General features: G+C 36.5%; 1 protein-coding gene across 1 annotated transcript; it reads right to left on the reverse strand.

Annotated features, from left to right (window-relative positions):
- Positions 1–8: 8 nt before the first annotated feature.
- Positions 9–1742, reverse strand: LOC103212741 (olfactory receptor 6C2-like; the record flags this gene model as incomplete). The annotated part of the gene is made up of 2 exons (XM_007958693.2): positions 1705–1742; positions 9–945 (listed from the first exon to the last, which is right to left on the reverse strand). Coding segments are annotated over exons 1-2 (975 nt in total), but the record flags the coding sequence as incomplete, so codon positions are not given.
- Positions 1743–17941: the final 16199 nt, after the last annotated feature.

Genomic DNA, 17941 nt, shown 5'->3' on the forward strand with positions numbered 1-17941 from the left:
TTTGAGAGAAATGCAATCCTCTTTATGGAGTCATTGAATGCTTGTTTCACTTGCTTGTTCCTCAGGGTGTAGATGAAGGGGTTCAACAAGGGAGCGACAGAAGTGGTGAGCACTGAAACTCCTTTATTTATGGCCACTTCTTCCTTTGCTGATGGCTTGACGTAGATGAAGATACAGCTTCCATAAGCGATGGAAACCACAACCATGTGGGATGAGCAGGTAGAAAAGGCATTTTTTCTTTGCTGGACAGAGGGGAATTTCAGAATTGTCCTGATGATGTATGCATAGGACAGAAACACACACACTAGAGTGATAATGAGGGCAAATACAGCCACAAGTATAATCAACTGCTCTAATAACCACGTGTCTGAGCATGAGATCTTTAGGAGGGGACCTGCATCACAGCTAAAATGATCAATGGCATTGGAATCACAGAATTCCAGCTGCAGACCCAAGATAAGAGGAGGAAGAATAATCATCAAGCCAGCCATCCAACAACAGAGGATTAATAAGGTACAGACCCTGTTGCTCATGATGGTCATGTAATGAAGGGGTTTACAGATTGCCACATAGCGGTCATAGGACATGGCTGCCAGCAGAAAAAATTCTGTTGCTCCAAAGAGAATAACAAAAAATATTTGACTTGCACAGGTGTTGTATGTTACAGTATTGTCCCCAGTTGATATACTGTACAGGAATCTTGGAATACAGACAGTGGTGAACGAGACTTCTAAAAAGGAGAAATTTCTTAGAAAAAAGTACATAGGAGTTTTAAGGTGGGAATCCACCAATGTGAGGGTAATAATAATCAGGTTCCCTGTTACACTCAGTATGTAGGTGAGAAACAGAAAGATAAAAAGAGTTTTCACCTGTGGGTCATCTGTCAGTCCCAACAGGATGAAAGTTGTTATAACTGTGTGATTTTTCATTGTTGATTCTTGATGGCTACTCAATCTGTATGTAAAAATCATAGAAATTTTAGCAGGAGGTAGATATTCAAATTCTATAGTATAGGGTCCTGCATATAAAAAATCAAACAAGCTTAAATACATTTATTTTCTCCCTTCACATCATAATCAATGTTGAACAATTCCAATAGCCTTCCTGAATTATACACGTGACATGGACACCAGAGATTTCCTAAGGATTTGCCTTACTGTAAAACAATCTAACTTTTTTTTATAATTCCTTGACACGCAGAATTTATAAATATAACTTGTAATCTATAATTCATTACATGTATTGGATTTACAAATAAGGTTGAGAAAAGATTATGTCATTTCCTGGATACAAAAGTCCTTTTGTCCAAGAAAAATCCTGGATATAGAATATACGTAGGTTACAAAGAATGTGAATACTCTTTAGTTGATATCAAAGGCTTTTATTAAGGATAAGATTCATTTGTCATGGAAAACAAGTAAATAGCGACAAAAACAAAACACAACATTGGCCCCGTGACGTTCCCTTGTCTTTTTATTCCTCTCTGCTTATATTCCATATTCCTTATTCTTAACAAGATAGAAGCTGTAGATGGATTGATATATGACTGTTTTACCTATGAAGCCCTGGTGGTGAAGTAGTTAAAGCATTTGGCTTCTAACTAAATGTCTTTGGTTTAAATTCATCAGTTGCTTCATGGCAGGAAGATGTGGCAGTCTGCTTCTGTAAGGATCCGAAGCTTTGGAAACTGTTGGTCAGTTCTACTTTGTTCTAATAGGGCTACTATAACTCACAATCAACATGACTACAGAGGGTTTGTCTTGGTTTGGGAAGAAAATATGTTTACCTAACATAATATCCTCATATACTTTCATGTTATATTTCAGTTAATTGACTCTAGTCCCTTTCCTCTAAAAGGCCCTGAATCTAAAACTACATTTAGTATCACAGAACATTTTCTTCCAGGCTGTGTTTTATTTTTCATTGTTTTTATTTCTATTGAAAACACATTAGTGTCTTTCCTTTCTTATCTTATTCCTACTCAATTTAGGTTTTGATCCACATCAAGCTGACTCTCTTTTCAATCCCCAACCCCTTTCCCAACATCTACAAAAAATTAAAAAAACCAAACTCACTGTCGTCGAGTCAGATCCGACTCATAGTGACCCCTCCTTGAGTTTTTGAGGTGGTATCACTATGGAAGTAGCTTGCCCAATCTTTCTTCTGAGGAGTGGCTGGTGGGTTTGAACTACCAGCCTTCTGGTTAGCAATCAAATGCGTCAGGCACTATGCCACCACTCAGCCCCAATGTCTATAAAGACTTCATTATTCTTGGAGCCAATAATACATTTTAGTTTTTATTGTGCCTCACATTCTCACAACATTGTTTTCTTTCCTGTAAAGTTCAGTTGTTCATCAAATGGGTTCCATGTCATCATTCCTGTTTTCCTCCAATCTAAAGACTTTTTTTTCCCCCAATGAGCTACACCAGCTCATTTTTCTCTATTCATCTAGAATTTATTGATGTTCTCTACTAGTCTATCTTCAGACCTCTCCCTTCATGTTTTATATTTTTCATACTTCCTAATCTATGCTATTAAAGGGTGATATTTCCCTGTCCAATTGATTAGATTATTATTTATATGATGGATTTCAAAGACTGGACTTTTTTCCACAGATACTATTGCTGAGTGTACAACATCAATTGGATGTTCAAAATCTCCCCATATTTCACTTTTTCACAGTGAAATCATGCCCCTATTCCTGCCCTGCAAGCCTCTTTTTCTTCCAGTATTAACTATTTCTTGTTAAAGCATCATCTTTTACATAGCCTGCAAGGCTCTTTCTGCACAGGTCTGTCTTTGATTTTCCTACTTCATCTCTTTCCATTACTTAGCTTTATTCTTCATATTTTAAGTTACAATAACACTGACTACATTCATTTATTCAGATTTTCTATATATTGTTTCCTCTGTTCTGGTAGCATAGTGCCTAAGGCACTTGACTGCTAACCAGAAGACTGGTGGTTCAAACCCTCCCCCAGCCACTCCTCGGAAGGAAGGTTGGGCAATCTACTTCCATAGTGACACCACCTTGGAAACCCATGGAGGGGTCGCTATGAGTCAGGTCCTACTCGACGGTACGTAACAACAACAACAACTACACAGCAATTCCTCCTATCCTCCTGGCTGATATCTATTGATTTTTCATGATTCTCTGTAGGTATCACTTCTTTCAGGAGGACTTCATTTACCCATCTCAACGATGTGAGATTATGTTCCTGTTTTTTTTTTTTTTTTAAACACCTGCTCATTACCATATTTTAGAATGTATTACATTGTGTTATAATCTGCAATGTTTCTATAAATTTCTTTGAAGTACAGCCTATATTTTATACAATCTTATTTCTCCTATGTCTGACAAACATAGTAAATGTAATTAGAAAAAAATGGAACAGAGTCAATAGACACCCTTGTGAACAGGCTATTAGTGAATCACAACTACAGTTATTAACCCAATAAGGTATGTTAGAGAACTCACTGTCATCGAGTCATATACGACTCATAGCAACCCCTCCTTGGGTTTCCAAGGCTGTATCACTACGGAAGTGGCTGGTGGGTTTGAACTGCCAGCCTTCTGGTTAACAGTCAAAGGCCTTGGGCATTATGCCACAAGATAGAATGTTACTTCAGTGAGTCTTCAAGATAAAATTTACTTACTCATTTGACCTGTAGTTTGCCCTTTTCCTACTCTTTCTACTTCCTAACGTAATCTTTTTACCATACTTTAAATTTAAGCAACCTCCCTTCTCTTTTTTTCTGCAGCAAACAATATCACATTTGATTTTTTTTTTTCAGTCTTCATATTTCATTGAGTAAGGGAAAATAGAGAATATATCTGTACTTCTTTCAGAAGACAAGAATCCTCTCATTCTCTTAATTTAGTAGGTTTCATCCTCTCCACAATTTTTTTTTTTTTTTTTTCCCCAAATGCAGGCTAGGCAAAATTTTGACAAAGGAGAGATTTGCCCCATAGCCTTCGTTCTCATTATTCCCACATAAACCCCAAACCTCCTTCTCCCTGACTTCTCAGGACATACTGGCTGTGGGCCCTGGTTGTGTAGAATGCTTACTCTGACACTCTCTTGGTCCACTCTTCCCAAAGAATGGAGCCACTCTGCATCCTTTTGTCACCTCCTCTTGTTAGAGCATGTTCCTTATGTCTGTCAGGACCTGCTTCCACATGGCTATAGAAAAGTGAGACAAAATATTTTAGAAAGAATACTTTCATACAGTTTCTGCTATGTACCATAATCAATTTTACTACAATTCTCACTGGAGTTATTTATTAAATATTTTTCTTCCTTTTCCTCCACCACTTTCTCTTTCTCCTCCTTCTTCTCCCACTTTTCCTCCTCCTTCCCCTCCTTATTCTTCTCTTGCTCCTCCTCTTCCTTCTTTTCTTCCAGAAACACTGCATTTGACAAGATATTCAATGTGTGACACCCTCTGAATTGGAATTATCGAGAAAGCTTATCACAAATACAGATAATAACTTATACTCAGACAGTGAGGTTGGGATGACTGCTAGAGGAGAAATATTTGTCACATATATATTAAATTTTGAGAACCACCTAGGCAATTAGGGACCATTTCTTTCCCATTTCTGACATCATCACCTATACCCCCTTACACTTCCTTATTATCCTTTATGTCGTATAGCACATACAATCACTTAATGTATTCATTTACATATTAATTTCAGACACAAATGTGTGATTGCTAAAACATTAGCTGACTTCTTATCCCTGCAATATAAATCTTATAAGGAGCTCTGGTGGCATAGTGACTAAGGCATTTGACTGCTTACCAGAAGGATGGCAGTTCAAATCCACTAGCCACTCTACAGAAGGAAGACCAGGCAATCCACTTCCATAAAGATTAACCTCCTTGGAAACCCAATGGTGGTCATTTTGAGTCAGAATCGACTCAATGGCAGTGAATTCTGTGTGTGTGACCATTATATGTATTCTTCAGATTCTCTGTTAATGGAGCAATAACTGCTGCTAGTCCTCAACCAGTGTTTATTTTTATTTTTATTTTCTTGGTTTAGTCCTCAACCAGCATTAGTTGTTTATAAAATTATCTATGAAAATATTTGGAGCTCTGGTAGCATAGTGGCTAAGTCACTTGCCTGTTAACCAGACGGCTGGCGGTTCAAATCCACCAGCCACTCCTTGGAAGGAAGGTTGGGCAATCCTACTTCTGTAGTGATACTGCCTCGGAAACCCAAGGAGGGGTCGCTATGTGTCGGGGCCGACTCGACGGCACATAACAACAACAACAACATGAAAATATTTCCAATCTAAAAACAGAGTCTCTAGAGTACTTGCTATTTTTCCATCACCAAATGAAAATGTATCTGCCCAGGAGACACCAATTAGTCGGTTAAATGAATGCTTTTTCACTCAGTTTGCTTTAAAATACTTCCTGAAAATAACATGTGTCCTCTGGGTCTGAAAAAATAAATAAATAAAATCCTCTTTTCTTACAGATATGTGTCTTGTTAAATTGCCTCATGGACTAAGGCAAGGTCCACCTTGGTTTAAAGGAACCATCACAACGTGCTGGACACTTACACAGAAAAACTGATGCAAATGAATGAAAAACTCTGTTGAGGGAAATGGTACAGGCCTGGCACAGCTATGATGATGATGCTAAGAAAGTACCGAGCAAACGTTGTGCAGCTACAGCTTGATACATACACTTACTTTATTACACATTTATGAAGCTTTCTCCAGAAATGTATAAATAACCAAAACTTTTTTTTTTTTTTTTTAATGAATGTTCTACCCTCAAAAGAGATCCTCATCTTAGCTAGCCTCCCACACTAATGAACAACTTGTACAAGGAAAGGAAAACCATTACTTGTTTTCAAAAATCTCGAGGTTTTCCATCTCCCCGCAATCTTTTTTCCTTTATTTAAATTCTAATTTTGCCATTGTTAGATGAAATTAATGTATTAATTATTCTGTTTTATATGAGTAAAATGACACGTTTATAATGTAATGACTTATTCTTTGATATAGTTTATCTAAGAACTAATTCTCATCCAAAGCTTGGGAGCCACAAAAAAGAAATAACGTAGGAAAGACTATAAAGTCACGAAGGATTGGCATCCTTGCTGTCATTTTCTCACTTCCCCACCAAACACACCAGGCAAAAATGGTCTCAGTGAAACATTTTGCTCCTTCTGTGCAAAGCTTCAAGAGGGGAAAAAAAAAAAAAAACAACCTTCTGTTTCCTTAATCATCAGATTACACTCAATTGAGAGTAATTTGCCTCATTTAGATCTAAAGCAGGCAATTTTCTTGAAGTAATAGCAACTCAAGAGGAATTGAATTATTTCTCCTTATTTTATTATTATTATTATAGAAAGATATTTACAAATTAGGAAAATACCTGAAATAAACCCACTGCCATCAAGTTGATTCTGATTCTTAGAAAGCCTATAGGACACAGTAGAATATCCCCATGGGCTTTGCAAGGCTGGGCATCTTCACCCGAAGCAGACTGGCACATCATTCTCCTGTGGAGCAGAAAATGTGTGGGATACACCTCAGCAGCCTAGGGCATTAACCACTGCACCACTAGGGCTGCTAGGAAAGCATGAAGATTTACAATTTAAAATTTTAAGCTGTGGACTATTTTTTGAGGGGTGTACATTGTAGAGACTTGGTAGGTATATTACTGTATGTCTTTCACATTATAGTTTATGGGTGACTACTTAAGTATGTATAAATATAGCCCTGGATTTGATCTCAGTCTTATTAAAATTTGTTGAATAATTGAAAAGTTTTATAAATTGTCTATACAGTTTCTATATTAAATAATTAAAACAAGCTTAACTAACCACATTACAGAATACACCAAAAGATTTTTCATTCTCTTATCTCTTAAAAGAGAAAATAATTCTCATATCTGCTTTATGATACTTACATGATACTTTTTCATGGTTTTACCCGGCAACTCCTTCTGTGCTTCTTTGTGTTGAGTTAAGGGACACGTGACTCTGCCCGCTCAAACACAGTCATCAGCCTACACTTACTCTCCAGGCACCTCCTGGAGGGTGGGCCGTTCTTGTCTCCCATTGTCACGCCATATAAAGAATTTTCTCAGAGACTTTTCCTTATTTAAAACTTTAGAAATACTTTCTTTGATCTGAATCATGAAGGGACAAAAGTCTAATGTAAGAGAGGAGATCAAAGGAACTTCGTCTGTATGATTCTGAGCAGGGAATTCACTGTCTTGCTCTAAAAATCCTATTTATAATCCTCTGCTCAATCTCCTGTAGGTGCTCAGGGATCACCTAAATAAATAAAACAAATGATCCTTGGTGACCCAGTTTCAAAATTTGCTAGTGAATCCTTGTATAATGAACTTTTAGCAAAGGACCACAAATTGGCAATGGGAGGGACACTGTCCTTAGAGAGATTAAGATGGCATCAAGCAAAAGCCAGATGCCATTCTAATAATGAGAACAAACAAAAAGTTATGATTCAATTTCCTACTACAATTTCTAAAGATATGGGTATGAGAGTTTTTTTTCTTTTTTTCTTTTTAAGTGTATATATATTTTGCTTAACCAAATTCCCTCTGACAGAAAAAAAAAAAAAATGTTATTGTCATTGTGTTTATCCTACTCATGGTGATAATGGTTTGCTTTTGACTAATAAGCAAAAGGTTAGAAGTTTGAACCCACTCAGCAGTGCTGCAGAACAAAAGCCTGGCAATCTGCTCTGTAAAGATGACAACCAAGGAAATACTATGGAGCAGCTCCACTCTGTAACACATGGGGTGCCAAGAGTCTGAGATAGTAGATGGTTAATATCAACTGAATAGGAGAACAGATAGTGAGAAAGATTAGTCTGGATTCAATGATTCTTAAATGAGTTTATAATTTATAAATTACAGGTGCAATTATCTTCATTTGTGAAACAGGAAAATATGCACATCTTAGACATACTATTTGTTCTGTCTACTGACAATGTTTTGTAAGAACTTGGTTACACAAATGACTTTCAAAAAGAGTTCACACAATTAAAAGCCACTGATTTAATGGATTTTACTTGGACATATCTGCCTCTGAAATTTTGAAATCACTTTATGCAAAAGAAACATTTCAACTCCTCTGAAAATGTTTTAAAAGTATGCAAAATTAGGGTTTTCAAGGCTGATAAGAAAGTGTTGCTTTCAGTCAAAAGAAAAGAGAGATGAAAATCACAGCAAGTTGGGTAAGAGATGACTGGGAAGACCTTCTAAGGTCACAAGAAAGGCACTCTAGGATTTTCTGATTTCACCACAGTCATCAGGGCTCATGATTAATACATTTGTTGTGATTAAGAAAGATAGCACCTGAGGTGTAGGAAGCGGAAAAATGACCTTCTTGCTGGGTGGTTGGATAAATAAAGCTGTTCTTTTATTTATTGGTTTTAATATATCCTATTATTGCTTTTGTGAATTTCTTTCTGTAGTTCTCATTTGGGAGCTCTGATAGCATAGTGCCTAAGGCACTTGACTGCTAACCAGGAGCCTGGCGGTTCAAACCGCCAGCCACTCCTCAGAAGAAAGGTTGTAATATTATCCAGATACAGAGACGTTTATTCCAGATATTATTTTCTTCTCACTCCCCCTTTTTTTTTTTTAACATTCTTTTCCTTGTTGTTCTTTGCCTAATCCACATAGTGCATTAGAAATTCTTTGGTGGAGCAAATGGTTAAGTGCTGGAATACAATTTGCTTTACCATGGGTTGCAATCAACTTGACAGCAGCTAACAACACTATGTGATATGTTGACATACGTTAATTCTCTGATTGATATTTTTGTGTTTAGAGAAGCTCTTGACCTTAATTAATATATTTTATAACAAGTCATACTTATTCAGGAAGATTCTCTTGGAATAGTAAACATATAATCATATCATCAGTAAATTGTAATATGCACGCACATGTAAGCTCTGTCTGACCTGTTTCAGTTTCTTCATAATACTTAACCTGTAAAATAATATGAGAAAAACCAGTTGCTGACAAGTTGATTCTGACTCATGCTGATCCCATGTGTGCCAGAGTAGAACTGTGCTCCGTAGGGTTTTTCAATCACCATTTTTTTGTCATTTTTATCCTCAGCAACTCTGAGTGGATTTTGATCTCCAGCATTTGGTTTGTAGTCGTGGATGTTAACTGTACCCAACATCCAGATACTCCACTCACTAATTAGAAACTTCCATATAATATTGAATAGAAGTAATTATAACAGATAATGTCTTGTGTAGAATCTCAGACATTTCACAATCTCAGACATTTCCCAATTATATAGGATATTAACCATACTATTTTTATTTATTCTAGTCTAAACGTATACAGTTAGTACCTATATATATGGTTCTGTTCTGACAACTCCATCATAAGTCGGTTAGTTCTTATGTAAGTTTAATACTTCATTTTTTTTTTTTTTTTTGGTGGGGACAAGTTTTCATTATTGGCTTTTATTATAACTATCTTTTTTTATAGTTATATAGACATTTTATTTTTTATTTTTTAATTGTTATTGTGACCCGGGTGAACATTTACAAAGCAAATTCATTTTCCATATAGCATTTCATACACATTTTGTTTCATGACATTGACTGCAATTCCCCACAATGTAACAGCTCTCTTCCCACTTGCTCCCCAGTTACTTCTTCCCCATGTCTTTCCCTCCCATGCAGTCCCACCTCCCAAGCTATCTCTGTGTGCGAACACTGCCCCTCTGTCCTCTCGTGATTGATCGCTCAAAGGAGTATGTTTACCTGATGTAAATCTTCACCCCATATGCCTGTCTATTGGTTAAATGGAAGCCATAGGAGTGAGCACAGTTTCAAACTCGAAGGGTAACTAGGGACCATAGTCTCAGGGGTCTTACCAGGCTCTATTAGAGCAGCAAACCTGTTTTTTTTAAAAAAACTTACTGTGGTGAAACCATATACAACAAGACAATTGTCAACATAACAACTTCCACAATTACACCTCAGGGGCACTGATGACATTTTTCATGTTGTGCCATGATTGTTGCTAACCTCTCCCAAAATATTCCACCATCATTAACATAGACTCAATGTCCAGCAAACAAAAGTTTCACTTGTCCCCCTCTCCTACCCTCTCTTACCCTGATAACCAATAATAATCTTTGGTATATCTTTGGGGTATGTGTGTGTGTGTGTGTGTGTGTGTGTTTTCAACCTATCTAGGTATTTTCCCTCCCCTCCCCTCCCATCTCTGGTAACCAACAAAGAAAGTTTCCTTCTATGTATAAACCTTTCCTTAACTTTTTATGTTAGTGGACTAGTACAATATTTATCTTTCTGTGACTGATTTATTTCACTCAGAATAATGTCCTCCAAGTCCATCCAGATTATGTGGTGTTTTGCAGATTCTACATTATTCCCTAGGGTTGCATAGTATTCTGTTGTATTTATGTACCACAGTTTGTTTATCCATTCCTTGGTTGATGGGCACTTGGGTTGTTTCCATCTCTTTGCTATTGTGAATAGTGATGTGATGAACAGAAGTGGGAAGAATATATCTATTTGTGTCCTGCCTCTCATTTTTTCAGGATATATACCTAGGAATGAGATTTCTGGGGCAAATGGTATTTCTATTTTCACCTTTTTAAGAAATTGCCATACCAGTTTTCACAGTGGTTGTATCATTTCAAAGCCCTGCCAAAAGTTTATGAGGTCCCAATCTCTCCACATCCTTGCTAGTATTTGTTGTTTTCTGTCTTATTGAACTTTGCTATTAATGCTGGGGTGAGACAGTATCTCATGGTTGTTTTGGTCTGTATCTCTCTAATGGTTAATGATCACAAACATTTTTTCATGTGTTTTTTGGTTTTCTGAATATCTTCTTTGTGCTATTCATATCTTCTGCCCATTTTTAAAATTGGATTGTTTGTCTTTTTGATGTTGAGATGTTGGCATTTTCTATAAATTTTAGAGATAAGTCCTCTGTTGGATATGTCATTGCAGATTTTTTTCCCCCATTCTTTTCACTCTTTTGGAGAAGACTTTTGATGCAGATAAGAATTTAATTTTTAGAAAGTCTCAATCATCTAGTTTATCACCTGAAGTCTGCACATCTTGGATTATGCTTGGTAGTCTATTTATGCTATAAATTAGGGCCTCTAAATTTGATTGATGAACTTTATAGTAGGTTTCACATTTAAGTCTTTGATCCATCTGGAGTTAGTTTTTGTGTATAGTGTAAGTTATGGGTCTTCTTTAATTTCTCTGCAAATGGATATCCAGTTTTTCCAGCACAATTTGTAAAAGAGACCATCTCTTCCCACATTTAGTGGATTTCAGCACTTTGTCAAAGATCAGTTGACCACAGGTTGATGGATCTATTTCTGGGTTTTCAATTCTGTTCCATTGGTCTATGTGTCTGTCATTGTACCAGTGTGAGGCTGTTTTGATGACTGTGGCTGTATAGTAGGTTTTAAGATCTGGAAATGTGAGATCTCCTACTTTGTTCTTCTTTAATAGTGTTTTATTTATTCAAGGTCTCTTTCCTTTCCATATAAAATTGGTTGTTGGTTTTTTCATGTCTTTAAAGAATGCTGATGGAATATGCATTAAAATTGCATCAAATGTATTGATTGCTATGGGTAGTATTGACGTGTTCACAGTGTTCAATTTTCCTATCCATGATCATGGTATGTTCTTCCTTTTACGTAGCTCTCTTATAGTTTCCTGAAGTAGTGTTTTGTAGTTTTCTTTGTATATAAGTCTTTTGTGTTCTTGGTCAGATTCATTGCCAAGTATCTTATATTTTGGTAGCTATTGTAAATGAGATTGATTTCCTTATTTTATTCTCAGAGACCTCTTGCTGGTGTAGAAGAATCCAATGATTTTTGTGTGTTGATCTTTTATCCTGCCACTATGAAAATCTTTCAATAAGTTCTAGTAGTTTTCTTGCTGAATCTCTGAGGTTTTCTATGTATAGGATCATATCATATGCAGATAGGGATAGTTTTACTTCTTCTTTATTTATTTGGATGCCTTTGATTTCCCTTTCTTGCCTTCTTGCCCTGGCTACAGGTTCCAATATAATATTGACTAGAAGTGGAGATAGAAGGCATCCTTCTCTCATTTCCATTCTCAAGGAGAATAGTTTCAGTCCCTCTCCATTGAGAATGATGTTGGCTATTTGTTTTTCATATATGACCTTTATTATGTTGAGGAATTTCCATTCTATTCCTATTTTTCTGAGAGGGTTTTTTTTTTTTTTTAATCAGTAATGAGTGTTGTATTTTATCAAATGTATTTTCTGCACCTATTGATATGATCATGTGATTCCTTGCCTTTATTTCACTTATGTGATGGATGTAACTGATTTATTTTTTTCTAATGTTGAAAAATCCTTGCCTACCTGGTATGAATCCTAGCTGGTCATGATGTATTAATTTTTGATATGTTGTTGGAGTCTACTGGGATTTTGTGGAAGATTTTTGTATGTACATTCATGAGAGGTATTATTGGTCTATAGTTTTCCTTTTTAGGGATATTTTTGCCTGCTTTTTATATCAGGGTTATGCTTGCATCATAAAATGAAGGATTCCATCCTTTTCTATGTTATGGAATAGGATAAGTAGGATTGGTGTCAACTCTTCTCTGAATGATTGGTAGAATTCTCCAGTGAAAACATCTGGGCCAGGATTTTTTTTTTTTTTTTTAGTATTTTTTTTTTTCTTTCCTTTTTAATGACCTGCTCAATTTCTTCTTTTGTTATGGGACTGTTCACGTTTTCTACCTCAGTCTGTGCTAGTTTAGGTAAGTAGTGTGTTTCTAGTGTTTCTAGAAATTTGTCCATTTCTTCTAGGTTTTCAAATTTGTTGGAGTACAGTTCTTCATGTTGTTATTGTTGTTAGGTGCTGTGAGTCTTCTCCGATTCATAGCAACCCTATGTACAACAGAATGCAATGCTGCCTAGTCCCGTGCCAGCCACATAATCCTTGCTATACCTGAGCCCATCACTGCAGCCACTGTGTCAATCCATCTCATTGAGGGCCTTCCCCTTTTTTGTTGACCCTCCACTTTAACAAGAATGATATCCTTGTCCAAGGAATGGTCCGTTCTGATAATATGACCAAACTAGGTCAAATGAAGTTTGGCTATTCTCAGTTCCAAGGAACATTCTGTCTGCACTTCTTTCAAGACAGATGTGTTAGTTCTTTTGGCAGTCCATTGTATGTTGAATATTCTTCTCTAACGTCATAACTCAAAGGTATCAACTCTTCTTCAGTCTTCCTTATTTGTTGTTCAGCTCCAACATGCTTATGAGGTGATTGAAAATACCATGGCTTGGGTTAGGCTCACCTTAATCTTCAAAGAGACATCTTTGCTATTCAGCACTTGAAAGAGGTTGTTTGCAGCAGATATTCCCATTACGTCTTCTGATGTCTTGACTGCTGCTTCCCTTGGTGTTGATTGTAGAACCAAGTAATATGAAATCTTTGACAACTTCAATCTTTTCTTCATTTACCATGAAGCTGCTTATTGGTCCAGTTGTAAGGATTTTCATTATCTTTATGTTGAGATGTAATCCATACAGCAAACTGGTGTCTTTAGTCTTCATTAGTAAGTGTTTCAAGTCATCCTCACTGTCAGCAAGCAAAGTTGTGTCATCTGCATATCACAGGTTGTTAATGAGTCTTCCTGCAATCCTGAAGGCATGTTCTTCTTCATATAGTCCAGCTTCTTAGATTATTTGCTCAGCATATAGATTAAATAAGTATGGTGAAAGGATACAACCCTGACACACTCCCTTCCTGATTTTAAACCATGCAGTATTACCTTGTTCTGTTCAAATGACAGCCTCCTGGTCTATGTACAGGTTCCTCATGAGTACAATTAAGTGTTCTGGAATTCCCATTTTTCTCAATGTTATCCATAATTTGTTATTATCCACACAATCAATTTTTTTTGCATAGTCAGTAAAACACAAGTAAACATCTTTCTAGTATTCTTTGCTTTGAGTCAAGATCCAGCTGACAGCAATAATATTTCTCATTTCATGTCCTCTTCTGAATTCAGCTTGCATTTCTGGAAGTTCTCTGTCAAGTACTGTTGCAATTATTTTTGCATTATCTTCAGCAAGATTTTACTTGCATGTGATATGAATGATATTGTTTGACAATTTCCACATTTTGTGTGATCACCTTCCTTTGGAATGGGTACAAATATGGATCTCTTCCAGTCAGTTGGCCTGGTAGCTGTCTTCCAAATTTCTTGGCATAGACTAGTAAGTGGTTTCAGCATGGCATTCATTTGTTGAAACATTTCAGTGGGTATTCCATCAATTCCTGGAGTCTTGTTCTTTACCAATTCCTTCAGTGCAACTTCAACTTCTTAATTCAATACCATTGGTTCTTGATCATATGCCACCTCTTGAAATGGATGAACATTGATGAATTCTTTTTAGTACAGTGACTCTGCATTCCTTCCATCTTATTTTGATGTTTCCTGCATCATTCAACCCATAGAATCTTTCAGTATTTCAACTCAAGACTTGAATTTTTTTAATTTCTTTCAGCTTGAGAAATGCTGAGCATGTTCTTCTCCTTTGGTTTTCTAACTCCAGGCCTTTGCACATTTCATTATAATAATTGACTTTGTCTTCTCAAGCTGCTCTTTCAAATCTTCTGTTTAGCTTTTTATCTTGTGGGTTTTTCCATTTGCTTTAGCTATTCTCCATTCAAGGGCAAGTTTCAGTCTCTTCTGACATCCATTTTGGCCTTTTCTTCCTTTCCTCTCTTTTTAATTACCTTTTGCTTTCTCCATGGATGATGTTCTTAATGTCATCCCACAATTCCTCTGGTTTTTAGTCATTGGTGTTTATTGCATCAAATCTATTATTTAGATGGTCTCTAAATTCAGAAGGGATGTAATCAAGATATTTTGGCACTCATGGACTTGTGGTTATCTTTGTAGTATCCTGATATTATTCATTTTATTTCTGTTGGTTCTGTTGTGGTGTTACCCCTTTCATTTCTTATTCATGTTATTTGCATTATTTTCCTTTGTTAACTTTGCCAGTGGCTTGTCAATTTTATTAATCTTTTCAAGAACAAACTTCTAGTCTTGTTGATTTTTTCTATTGCCTTTCTATTTTCTGTTTCATTTATTTCTGCTTGAATCTTTATTAATTCTTTCCTTGAAATAATTTTTTATTTATTAAAAATTAAATATTTATTTATTTATTCATTTATTCATTTTTTTCCTGCTCTTTTTTAATTATTGGAGATGCTAGGGTAAGGTGTTGATTTTGGCTCTCTCTTCTTTTTTGACATGTGCATTTATTGCTATAAATTGCCCTATAATTACTGCTTTTGCTATGTCCCCAAAATGCTCATATGTATTGTTGTCATTCTAATTGATTCAAAGGAGCTCTGGCACTTGACTGCTACCCAGAAAGATGGCAGTTCAAACCCACCAGCCATTCCTCAGAAGAAAGGTTGGGCAATCTACTTCCGTAGTCATACTGCCTCAGAAACCCAAGGAGGGGTAACTATGAGTCGCGTGTGACTCCAAGGTTATAACAACAACAATTGATTCAAGGAATTTTTTTATTTCATTTTTTATTTCTTCTATTGTTCAGTCATTTTTGAGGAGAGTGTTATTCAGTTTCCATGCATTTTCTTTTTTGTCTTTGGTCTTCCTAGTGTTGATTTTTAAAAGAGTTGAGAACCCAGAAATAGATCCATTTACCTATAATCAGTTGATCTTTGATGAAGGTCTGAAATCCATTCAACGGGGCAAAAGACAGTCTCTTTCATAAATTGTGCTGGCAAAACTGGATATGCATTTGCAAAAGAAAATGAAACAAAATCAATACCTGACACCATACACAATAACTAATTCCAGATGAATCAAAGACTTAAATGTGAAACCTAAAACTATAAAGTTCACCAAAGAAAAAATAGGGGCAAACTTAGGGGTCCTTATTTATGTCATAAATAGACTATCAACCATAACCCAACATGCATAAACAACAGACAGTAAACAATATGATTGAGACTTCTAAAAAATTAACTTCTTTTTTTTAATTTTTTTATTGTGATTTGTGTAAAACTTTATAAAGCAAATTTCCATACAGCGGCTCACATACACTTTGTCTTGTGACATTGACTGCAATTTCGCACAATGCAACAGCTCCTTTTCCACTTCCTCCTGAGTTACCTCTTCCTTGTGTCCTTCCTTTGCATGCACTCCTGCCCCTCAAGCTGTCTCCCTGTGTATACACAGCCCTTCTATTCTCCCATGATTGATCTCTCCAGGGAGTGTGTCTACCTAATGTAAATGTTCAGCTCATATGCCTGTCTTTTGTTTGGCTGGAACCCACAGGAGTGGGTTCAATTCCAGACCTGAAGGGCAGCTAGCGGCCATAATCTTATTGGTTCCATCAGGCTCTATCAGACCAACAAACCTGGTCCCTTTTTTAAAAAATTAAATTTTTATGTGCATCAAAAGACTCCAAAAGTATAAAAAAAAGAACCTACAGAATGGAAAAAAAATATTCTGCAATCACATATTGGACAAAGGACCTATCTCTAACATTTATAGAAAATAGAAAATAACAAATGCTGGCAAGAATGTGGGGAGATTGGGACTCTTATACACTGTTGGCGAGACTGTAAACTTATACAAGTACTGTGGAAATAAGTATGGCAATTCCTTAAAAAGTTGGAAATAGAAATACAATTTCATCCAGAAATCTCATTACTTGGTGTATATCCTAAAGAAATGAGAGTCAGGACACGAAAATATATATACACATCCATGTTTATTGCAGCACTACTCACAATAGCAAAGAGATGGAAACAATCTAAGTGCCCACTAACTGAAGAATGAATAAACAAACTCCAGTACATATACAGAATGGAATACTATGCAACCTTAAAGAATAGTGTAGAATCCTCAACACACCACATAACATATATGAACATGGAGGGTATTATGCTGAGTGAAATAAGTCAATCACAGAAGGATAAATACTGTATAGTCCACTGTTGTAAAAAGTCAAGGAAAGGTTCTACACACGGAAGGAAATTTTCTTTGTTGGTTAACAAGGATGGGAGGGTAGGGGAAGGAAAATTCCTATATATATATATATATATATATATATTTGTACACCAAGGATTATTAATGGTTACCATGGGGGGAAAGGGAAAGCTTTTGTTTGTTTGTGAGGCATTGAGTTTATGCTAATGGTGGTGGAGTATACCATTCATGGAAAAGGATAGCAACAATGTTGCCACAACATAAAAATGTCATCAATATCCCTGAGATGTGAATGTGGAAGTTGCTTTGTTTGCAAATGTCTTGTGTGTTTTTTTTTTTTTTTTCACCACAATAAAAGTAAAAAAAACAAAAACAAAAAATAAACATCTGTGGAGTTTAAGGCATAGCACCCAGGCTCTGCCAGGGCACAGATCTGCATGGAAACCCCACAGCACATGAAGGAGGGTGGAGGCAAGGGATGGCCACACCTCTTTTCATCAACGGGGCATGGGGCACAAGAGTAACGAGGGCAATATCCCACGTCTCCAGCAATCAGCCTCCAATGCCTCTGCCTGTGCAGATCAACAGGTGGATCTCACTCCCAGGTCTCTGTCCAAGTAATAACACCACCCAAACACACTGAAAAAGGCTGTGCTCCCCGCTGGCAAACATCCAGATTTGCTGCGTCCTCAGGACAGCCACCAGCATTCCACAGATCTGTCTGTCTCCTTCCTTGAAGTTCACCATTCTGGGTATCAGGCACCAATGCAGTCCCTGCCTGTGCATTTCTTGGTGAAAACCAAAAACCAAACACACTGCCATCAAGTCAGCTCTGACTCAGAGTGACCCCTCCTTGGTTTTCCAAGACAGTATTCACCATGAAAGTAGATTGCTCAATCTTCC

The sequence above is a fragment of the Orycteropus afer genome, unplaced genomic scaffold (assembly GCF_000298275.1).
Source record: "Orycteropus afer afer isolate SDZICR_OR568_19922 unplaced genomic scaffold, OryAfe1.0 scaffold01082, whole genome shotgun sequence".
NCBI classification, from domain to species: domain Eukaryota; kingdom Metazoa; phylum Chordata; class Mammalia; order Tubulidentata; family Orycteropodidae; genus Orycteropus; species Orycteropus afer.